Source organism: Eptatretus burgeri, chromosome 5 (genome assembly GCF_056783735.1).
Source record: "Eptatretus burgeri isolate ZD-2024b chromosome 5, Ebu_testis_v1, whole genome shotgun sequence".
NCBI classification, from domain to species: domain Eukaryota; kingdom Metazoa; phylum Chordata; class Myxini; order Myxiniformes; family Myxinidae; genus Eptatretus; species Eptatretus burgeri.
Window position 1 is genome coordinate 32,759,378 of NC_140965.1, and position 10,178 is coordinate 32,769,555.

The window sequence follows — 10,178 nt, forward strand, 5'->3', positions numbered from 1 at the left end:
AGAGCAACTTAAATGAAAGTTTCACTCAATTAAAGGGAACAGGAAAAACGAGTGTTGCTCCAGTTACTCACCCACAGCTGGTCATCATTCCCTTTTGGAACCTTGTTAATGAAGGCTCCATAGTATTTTGCAATGTTGCGATGGCAAGAGAATTGCCTCAACATATTCATTTCTGCCTTGATGTCTTCCTCTTCATCCTGTGTTGGTCATAAAGTAAAAAATGAAAATATTGCTCAAAAAATATTGAGTTATCTCTGGCACCTGAACAAATGACAAATTAATTCCCAAATCACCTTCGGTTGAATGTCAAGCCTGGTCTGCCAATTTGTGAAAGACTTGTGCCAACAAACTTTCCCTACCCTACAATAAGGTGGGAATAAGTAGAGGCATTAAAGAAGTGGGAGTATTATAATGTGAGGTTCGAGCATCTGCCTTTGGGAATGGTCAATGAATCAACGACTCGTTTAGGAATGGGATGTTTGCAGGATTGGAATCTGAGGATGAAATGTTCTAATCTCCAGTCATGATGTACACTTACACTCCGTACTTCCATGACTTTCACTGCAGCCAGTTGTCCTGTCTTTACATGCCGCCCCTGAACACACAGAGACGAGCACAATTGGGTGAAAGAGTGCAACAAAACTTGCTGAAAGTAAAAACAATTTGGTCCATTGTGATTGTCATCAAACTTGAAGTGGTCTTTGCACATACAGTCGGTGTCATTCGGCTACACCCGAATCAAAGGCTACAACACTTACCCAAAGTGACCTCAATTATAATATATACCACATTTGATGAAATTTTTAAAACAATTTTTTTTATCTCTTTGAAGACTTGTATGAAATAGAGAGAACATTTAAACATAAAAGCGAAACTAAACTCAAAGCTTATAAAACTTACAATTACTTCATTTAATCATCTTATAATCTCTGATTTGACGTAATCGAGTGGGAGTGGGTGGGAACCTTCATTCGGCAGTTGTTGAAACTTGATGAATTTCCAAAAAATTTATCTGTGGAGGAAGCCCCGTGTGATGTATATCCTGATTGGGTGTTAAAAGCATGCGATTCAAATGTGCGTTTTGCTGCCCTTCTTACCTTGAACACTTGGCCATATGTTCCATTCCCCACCACTTCCACCAACTCAAAAATGCCCGTCGGTTCCTGTTTCCAAAGCACACAATGGCAACAGAAAGCATTGTTTCGTCATATGAGCAAAGCACAAAGGACATTAACTTCATGGAACCATTCCTTTCTGCTAAAAAGCCTCATTCTCGACGTGGCCCATTACGTCCAATCCTGTTCTGGCTTCCCAGGTCAAAAAACCAGTAAAGACCAGTAGCTTACTGGTCAACTGGTACCAGTTGAAAACCAGTAGCCAACTGGTACCAGTAAAGCCAGTTGGTTTCTTACTGGTTTTAATATGGAAATTGGAATAGAGTGATATATTACCAGTTGAAATACATGTATTTAACTAACTGGTATCAACTGGGACCAGTACATTGTAACTGGTATCAACTGGGAGACCAGTACATTGCAACTGGTATCAACTGGGACTAGTACATTACAACTGGTATCAACTGGAACCAGTAAGACTTTAACTGGTACAAATATGAGCTACTGGTTTTTTCAACTGGGAAATTGGAATTCTGACTGAATTTAACTGGTACCAGTTGAAACCAATAGAGACCAGTTAAAGACCAATTAGAACCAATAGAGACCAGTTGAAAATGTGTACTGGTTTTAACTGGTTTTTCGACCTGGGTTTCACCTTTACAACACATCTCTCCCCGTACTGTAATTCTGGGGCAGACTTTGATACCGAGATGCACAAAGGTATTACATATTTAGTTTACATCTTCAATGTCATGGGGTGTGCAAGTTATTAATGTAGTCCTGTCCCATACAAAATGCGAGCTAACTCGCATCCTACTATTGGGGTAGATATTGAGAAATCTACATCATGTTAGTTACACTCAATTAGTAATTTAATTGCTTAGTGCCATACAATTACTTCATATCCTAATTTATTTATTTTTTTAATCCAAGCACATGTCCATCAATGACCATACTTGTTTCCAGAGCATCTGGTTCTCCATCATGTCGTGGACATTTCTCTGGTTGAAAAGCAACCCTCGACAGGTCCCCACTACGTCAACGGGTACTGTAGGTGAGGCCAAGATAGCCGTTTGGGTGGTGCAGACGTAGTGCTCTTACATTCGAGCTATCTCATCTGGGTTCGATTCCCCGCCTGACTATATAAACTCTCAGATTGGTATTCTACAGGCAGGGTGTTGCATCACAAGTCATACCGTCCATTAAGCAGGGTGTCCTGTCTGCTGGCATGAGTTGGTGGAAGCTAAAAATCCACAGTGTCTTTTGCAAAGAGCAGGCGAGTTACCGCCGGCACTCTGAACAAATTCCAGATTAATTCCACCTTCTGTCGAACATTTATTTCCATTTGGCCAACCGGTTTGAAGCTGTTAAGGAAGTAGTAGGAGATTGGCTCACAATGGCCTATTCTTTTCAAACAAAAACGAACGTCCACACGATTGCACTCACTCGCAGATGGGACGCCTGGATTAACATCACTCCAAAGGACGGCACACCTTGTTGTACAACGTCCTGCACGCATATCACCAATTTGGCAGTTCATAGTGGAGTTGAGAATTGAATGCAGGCAGGACAGCTCAAAGTTGAGTGATGCACACCTCTGAGCCATTCTACCAGCCCTCTCAAACAGATGATGAAAACAAAGAAAAGCATAATTGACATCTTCAACTAATTCACATCCGATTAATTTGGATCATGTGGTGAGTTATTAATCAGTAATTTATGCAATAACAATTTTTAGAAATTGGATTCATATTGCAGTATGAACTTTTACATGAACGTCCTCAAGCAGACATAAAGTATGTAATGTAGGTAAATGTATATCCTTCAGTTTTGTGCAACATGCCCACCATAATATAAGTACAATACACTGTGAAGGTAATTAGTAATCCAATTACATAGTTCCATGCAAATTTTTAATAACGTCATCCAAGCAAACGAGACGGCTGGCAGACGGCGAGTGCAAGATGTTATTCTTTATTTAATGCAATGCCAGCAGAGCATTTTATGGGTTTAATAAACATGGGTTCGAATCCATTGATTACTCTGGTGTGAACTGGTCGGTCAGAGCCGCGAGAATGTGAAACATTAACATCATGCTCTGTATAATAAGTTTATACGACTTTAACAGTTAAATTGCAACAAACCCAACATGAGAAACATAAACGTATTATGTTTGTGGGGTATATGGAGGAACTTCATAGAAAAGGAAGGATTGTATAGTGTAGCATGGTCCGTGGACGAGGAGGAGATACCAAATGTAAATGAAGTAGGGAAAACTGTCAGCTGAAGTTTGTTACATGTCACCACGTGGGGGTGGTGCTGCGTTAACTAGATAGGGTTTAAGGATAATTTCTCTCAGTATGTGATTGCCCCTTGACCTTTTCCGACGTTTTTGTATTTACAAAGCCGGCTTTAAAAATGAATAATGCTTTAACAACAACAACAACAACAACAACAGGCAGGCCATGCCCCGAGGTTGGGATTGGTCGGTGTGACATCAGAGAAGGAGCAAGAGAGACAAAAGGGCATGATCGAAGAGCAGATAGTTGGTGTGAGGAACACGGTTGAGGCAGAGGATCTCGATTTTGCTCTCCCCTCGGCACAACGGAACAGCAGTGCAATTCTTGTTGTTCGTGCTGGTGTGAATTCATTCACTTGTTGAAGCAAGATGCTCGCCATTGACTGCTAGGTCATGAAGGGTGTACGTTTCTGAGAAGAGAAGAAGAGCATGGCCTTATCTCCGGGCCTCAGAAATCATCCCGTCATGTGGTCAAGGAGAAAGGCGGTGCCCATTTATGGCGAGTGGATGTGTTGTAAGAGGAGCAGGGTCGGCATATTCGTTCATGAGAAAAAAAACTGTACGAGGATTTGTCGGCCCTTAATGAAGGAGGACCATCCACGCAAGTTACCATGTACGTCTCCCACCCAGAGAGCGACTTGGCGCCATTTTGGGTGCGGTTTCTTGCATAGGATGATGTGGTTCGATCGCCAGGCTCCTAAAAGATCATCTCTGAGCACGCAGCTATGTGCCAGAATTAAGGGAGGATTTTATTTTATTTTATCTTTCCCCTTGTCTGTGTTTGAACTGTGTGGAGACGTCTCAAATTAGGCTTTAGTTTACCTCACGCTTTGATTTGTCTTTATTAACACTCTTTGATTTATTGCCATTATAAATATTTGATTTTCTCATTAAACTCACATTTGTTAAATTTACTTGTGTCTGTCTATTTATTGTGGGTTCGAGTATAAACCCTTTTGCTTCCGTGCAGGTGAACACCACTGGTATGTGTGTGCTTCACTGCTTCCCGTCCCACACACGCCATAATCTCCAAGAATCTCGGCTGTTCGCTTTCAAGGGAAACCATTCGGCTATCCGTCCAGGTTGTTGTTAACTGTCGATCCATGACAACTGGGTCGGGAGTGGGATAATTAACTTAATGACCGTGGACTCGTCAACAACTGGCGTCATTAGAGTGGGACTTTCGAATCCCATGGGACCACGACAACTGGTGTCGGTGTGGGATTTTTTGAGCCCCCCCCCCCCCACCACACCACGACAATTTGCATCTGGGCGGGATTTTTGAATCCATCGGGACAGGACATTTGGTGTTAGAGCGAGTTAAGCTTGATAAAAAATATATATATAAAAAGAATTGGGAATCTAAATTTTTAAACGAGCGTCTCTATCATTGAGGGAGGGAGGGTTGCAGTGACCAAGGTACAAATTGTATAGTTAATTGGTGTTGGGAGAAAAGAATGCTTGTAAATTAAAGGAAACTTTTTTTTTTCCGAGGAGACTGAACATGTGCGGGAAATGGCGGACATGCACAAGATGGCGTTGATCGTGCGAGATAGTGAGGATGAAGGAAGTGAGCAGAGGATGGAGCTGAGTGATGACTATAAGGTAGGAACCTCCCCCATTCCTGAGCCATCAAGCCAGGAAGCAGGTGCGACGACTCTCCAGGCCATGATGAAACAAATGAATATTGAAAGTGAACAAATGGATAAACAAATTAATGAACAAAGGAATGACACAAAGGGAATGAGTGAACAAATTTATCAACAAAGGAATTAATTGAGTAAACAAATGAACGAGTTTAAGGAAGGAATAACATAGGAACTGGGGGCATGAATTGATGGAGTAGGAAAAAGGAATAACTTGAAGGGAGCGGAAAACGAAATTGATGAACAAAGGAGTGAAAATGGAGGAGATGGAGAAAGAAATGGCATTAGAAGGACAGATTGGTGGAATGGGGGATGAAATTGAGAGAATTTGAGATGAAATTGGAGACTCAATTCGGGGAAAAGTTGGAAGAAGAAATTCAACAATTAAAATAATTGACAAAGTAAATGAGGACCTTGAGTGCTAGCGCATTTGCGTGGATGCCAGAATGCAACAGCAGGTAGAGGAATGGGAATTTTGTAAGCGCCAGAGTGGTGGTATGGCTGAGGAGGTGAAAGAGTTGGGGGGCTGTGTAACAGAACAAGAGTGGGTGTTAGTGGATAAAGGCTTGTGTGGGCCACAATTGACCGGGGGAAAGATGGATGAGATGTTACGGGAGCAGCTCAACATGTCGGACAATGCCCTCAAGGGAGAGGTGGTGGAAACAAAAATTTCGGTTATTCTCAAAGGCTCAAAGAAGCCATGTGGGACGGTGAAGCTTAAAGAAGAACCAGTGCTGTTCCGTTCTTTTGGCTTCCTTTGGTTCTCTTCATTTTCCCTCGTTTCTATCAGCGGTTCCTAACTTACTTCCTGTGGATTACTCAAATCAACCAGATGAACTTTCTTACTACGCAGACCTTTGTATTTGACCCAGGTTTTGAGGAACATTAGCTGCATCTCGGTGGAACACCCACAGACAAACTTTCCTATTTCCCGGACTTGGCATTTTCAACAGTTGAAAAAAATCAACATTTCATGATGCGTTTCCCTCCGGGATTTTCGAGCCATGTACCAAGGAGTGTTGTCCGTAGCCTGGTGTTGGCGCAGTGGTTTGGGCAGCTGCTTGGGATCCAAAAGGTCCTGAGTTCAAGCCCCGTTGGGCCACTGAATTAATACACCAGGGGGTTGACTCAGCCTGTCATCCTTCCGAGGTCGGCGAAATGAGTACCAGTGTACTGGGCCGGTGTATACCCTGGTTAAAATAGGTGTACCATATCCCTGCGTTGTAAGAGGCGACCATGGTTGCGTCAGGAAGGGCATCCGGCGTAAAACATGTGCCAAATCACTATGCGGATCATAAGGATGATCCGCTGTGGCGACCCTGAACGGGAGCAGCCGAAAGAAGAAGAAGAAGAAGTACCAAGGAGTGTTGTCCACATGCATCTTGGTTGAACTTTCACCATTACTCCCATCACTACGTTGGCTGAGCATTCTGTTGACTGGGAGACTGCTGGCATTCATTGGGAGGATGAGAAAGGTCGACCTTCCCTTGATCAGCAGCTGGATCGTCAAGGTGTGGGAGAAGATACCGTCGGACATCATCAAGTGAGAATTTCTGAAATGCTGCATCTCCAACAACATGGACGGCACAGAGGATGACATCATTTGGGAGGAGGACTGGCAAATGATGGTGACAGCAATGGGGACTTGTTCTTTTCTGATTCGGACAAGGAGTTGCACGCCATCCTCAATGAGGAAAGCATTGACGAGGATTTCCTTGGTTTAGCTGAAAAGCTTAATCAAACCAAAATGGCCCTTTTCAGGACCACACATCCACAATAAATATGTATGATACCGATATGAATCCCTTTTTTTCCTTTTTCTGGAAACAAAAAAAAAATCCTCTTTGTAAAGTTAAAAATAAAAAATAAAAATAAAAACTTCTTGGTGTCCTCTCCTCTCTCTTCAACTTCTTGAAAATGAGAACAAGACTGTTAGACGAAATTAGGCGGATGTGGGAGTAAGCATATTGATACCTCCGTCACTTTGTTCCAAAGAAAGCTCATATTGAAACGTACTTAGATCTAAATCACAAAATAAGATGATCAATAATATTCATTTCTTTTGAGGGTTAAAAACAGGTGTGGTTAATGCATGGCCACGGTTAATACACAGGAAAATACGGTTCAGGGAATGTAGCGTGAGGGGAGGGGAAGGGAAGGGAGATAAAACACGCCCAAATAGCAACATTTTCTTTTTAACTGCCGCGTTCCACATAAAACCAGGCAGGAGCATTTAAAATCCACTCTAATAACCTGGCAAAGGTTGGCCTGCATGCATGCATGCTCGCACACACAGCGACCTTTGCACACCTCCGGTTGGCTCACTTTGAATCTGATTAATAATACTACACTCTGGGGAAACCACTTTAAATTCAAAACTAAACCGTCAGTCCTGAACAGTCCCGCTAATAGAGGGGGAGGGTAGGAGAGAGAGGAATGGGGGTGGGAGAATGAGGAAGGGGAGAGGAAAGGAGGTGGGAGAGGGGAGGGGTGAGAGAGAGAGAGGGGAGGGGAGAGAAAGAGAAAGATGGAGATGGAGAGAGAGAGAGAGAGTCAGAGACAGAGAGAGACAGAGAGAGAGAGAGAGAGAGAGAGAGAGTCAGAGACAGAGAGAGAGTCAGAGACAGAGAGAGATAAGAGAGAGAGATAGAGATTCAGAGACAGAGAGAGATAAGAGAGAGAGATTCAGAGACAGAGAGAGAGAGATAAGAGAGAGAGAGAAGAGAGAGAGATAAGAGAGGGAGATAAGAGAGCGAGATAAGAGAGGGAGATAAGAGAGAGAGATAAGAGACAGAGAGAGATTCAGAGACAGAGAGAGAGAGAGATAAGAGAGAGATAAGAGAGAGAGATAAGAGAGAGAGATAAGAGAGAGAGATAAGAGAGAGAGATAAGAGAGAGAGATAAGAGAGAGAGATAAGAGAGAGAGATAAGAGAGAGAGATAAGAGAGAGAGAGAGATAAGAGAGATAGAGAGAGAGATAGAGGAGAGAGATAGAGGAGAGAGATAGAGAGAGAGAGAGACACACAGAGACACACACAGAGAGACAGAGACAGACACAGAGACAGAGACACAGACAGAGACAGAGACAGCGACAGAGACACAGACAGAGACAGAGACAGAGAGAGAGAGAGAGACAGAGAGAGAGAGAGAGAGAGAGAGAGAGAGAGAGAGAGAGAGAGAGAGAGAGAGAGAGAGAGAGAGAGAGAGAGAGAGAGAGAGAGAGAGAGATCATCTGGCCATCTCATCCATAATACCAAAACCATGAAACCTTGTGGCTCCAAACTTTGCAGGCATACTAATGGAACTCCAAGGTAGTGCACCAATGAAAATCAGGTGTTCAGGTAAATGTAAACATCCTTTTTGAAGATAAGTATTTAATTATCCTTTATCAAGGTGTTGTCCTTCGTCACCTTGCTGTCCCTCACTGAGGTCTTAATTTGTGGTTTTTTGGCCTGCTCAACAATGCCTTGATTTGGAACAGGCTGCAACGGTTTCTTAATAATAAAGTTTTATTTTTCACTTTCCTCACTCATATCATCGAATGCCTGATCATCATATCTATCGACAAATCGCTGGATACATTGCAATGCCAATAAAACGCCCAGAGATGCCAGGATTTATGGCTTCATTTGATTTCAGCACATGCCATAACTGCTAGAATCTCTTGATCCGAGCCAAATTTCAAAATTTAAAGTTCTTAATTGACCTTAGCAGCAGTTCTGACTGCTAAAAGAAAGTGTTCATTTGGCGTTATATGTTTATTTTAAAAAAACAGTCGTCATTTGGGTGCATGGTGTTGATATGACCGATCGGTGATTGTTAATTGCTTACCAAACCAGCCTTCCTTATCAACCATTTTATTGGAATGCTTGTTTGAGTGCTTAAGCCATTTGGTGAGCATGATACAAGCCACTTGATTTTTCATTTACAACCTGTGGCATTGCACGGCAAAATTACTCACAATGTCACTGAAGATATCGATCGACTTGAACAAAGTTCATGCACTCCTCGCCTGTGTTTGCCTCCGCGTTGTCATGTAGTGCCTCGGGTGGTGGCTCGCTCGCTGAAAATGTGCAATTTTATTTTGATGTTTCCGTTTTTTGCATGATATTCTTTCATTATATGCCCCATCACTTTTTTGAAGTTTCTTCAACCATGTCATTGGAGTGCTTGCTGGGGGCGCTAATATAAAGCGGCCATTAAGAAAAGTAAGAATTTAATTTGTTAACAGACATTTTGAATGAAGTCCTTGAAGTTAAGGGTGACGACAATGAAAAACTCGGGGCATGAGGGAAGGGCACTCAGTCATGCAATGCCTTATCCACGAGAACATCGGGCCCAATACATTTTTGAAATATCATGCTCTATATCGTTTTTGGCCCTATCTCTCAATGGTGAGAGATAGGGAAATGGTGAGAAATTTAAAATTATATTTTGACTCATCAAAGTAGCCACCTTTTGCAGATATAACAGCTGAACATACTCATGGCATTCTTTCTAAAATGGAAATCAAATATTGTTTCGAAAGTTCTTCCCAACACTGTTGCAGAAGTTCCCACAAATGTGTTGCATTTGTAGGTTGCTTTGCTTTCACCCTTCTGTCCAATTAATCCCAAACCAGCTCGATGGGGTTTAAGTCTGGAGAATGAGCTGGCCATTCCATGATTTGAAGCCTACCGTCTTGTTCTTTTATTCTCAGGTAGTTCTGACATAGCCTGGAGGTATTTTGGGTCGTTATCTTGCTTTTGGATGAACCCCTGACCAACCAGGCGTAGACCAGAGGGTATTGCATGGCACTGCAAAATGCTGTGGTAGCCCTTTTGGTTCAGGGTGCCAGTCACTCTGTGCAAGTCGCCGACTCTGGATCCAGCAAAAGAGCCCCAGACCATCACGCTTCCTCCTCCATGTTTGACAGTTGGTGTCACACACTGAGGAACCATCCTTTCGCCTACAAAAACCCTGCGTGATGAACCGAAGATTTCAAATTTTGATTCATCGGTCCACAAGACCTTCTTCCAGTTTTCAGTAGTCCACTGGTGGTGCTTCACGGCCCAGGCAAGCCTCACTTTCTTATTTTGCCATCTTAGCAATGGATTTCTTACTGCCACTCGACCTGTC

The 10,178-nt window shown here is 42.7% G+C and overlaps 1 protein-coding gene and 1 long non-coding RNA gene across 13 annotated transcripts in view; one reads left to right on the forward strand and one right to left on the reverse strand.

Annotated features, from left to right (window-relative positions):
* LOC147026185 (traf2 and NCK-interacting protein kinase-like) overlaps positions 1-10,178 on the reverse strand; it is a 162,658-nt gene that overhangs the window by 111,999 nt on the left and 40,481 nt on the right. For 11 of the 12 annotated variants that reach the window (XR_015058141.1, XR_015058142.1, XM_085881320.1 and 8 more), the window contains exons 2-4: positions 1,098-1,163; positions 539-595; positions 72-197 (exon numbers count right to left, since the gene is read on the reverse strand). Coding sequence is in view for 10 of the 12 variants with exons in the window: in XM_085881316.1 (XP_085737442.1) it covers positions 72-197; positions 539-595; positions 1,098-1,163 (249 nt within the window). In the remaining 2 variants the exon portion in view is untranslated. Of the gene's footprint in view, positions 1-71; positions 198-538; positions 596-1,097; positions 1,164-2,561; positions 2,604-10,178 lie in introns of those variants that run through there. The other variant, XM_085881319.1, reaches the window with a different exon arrangement.
* LOC147026186 (uncharacterized) overlaps positions 1-10,178 on the forward strand; it is a 52,181-nt gene that overhangs the window by 25,625 nt on the left and 16,378 nt on the right. The gene's annotated exons all lie outside the window — the stretch shown is intronic.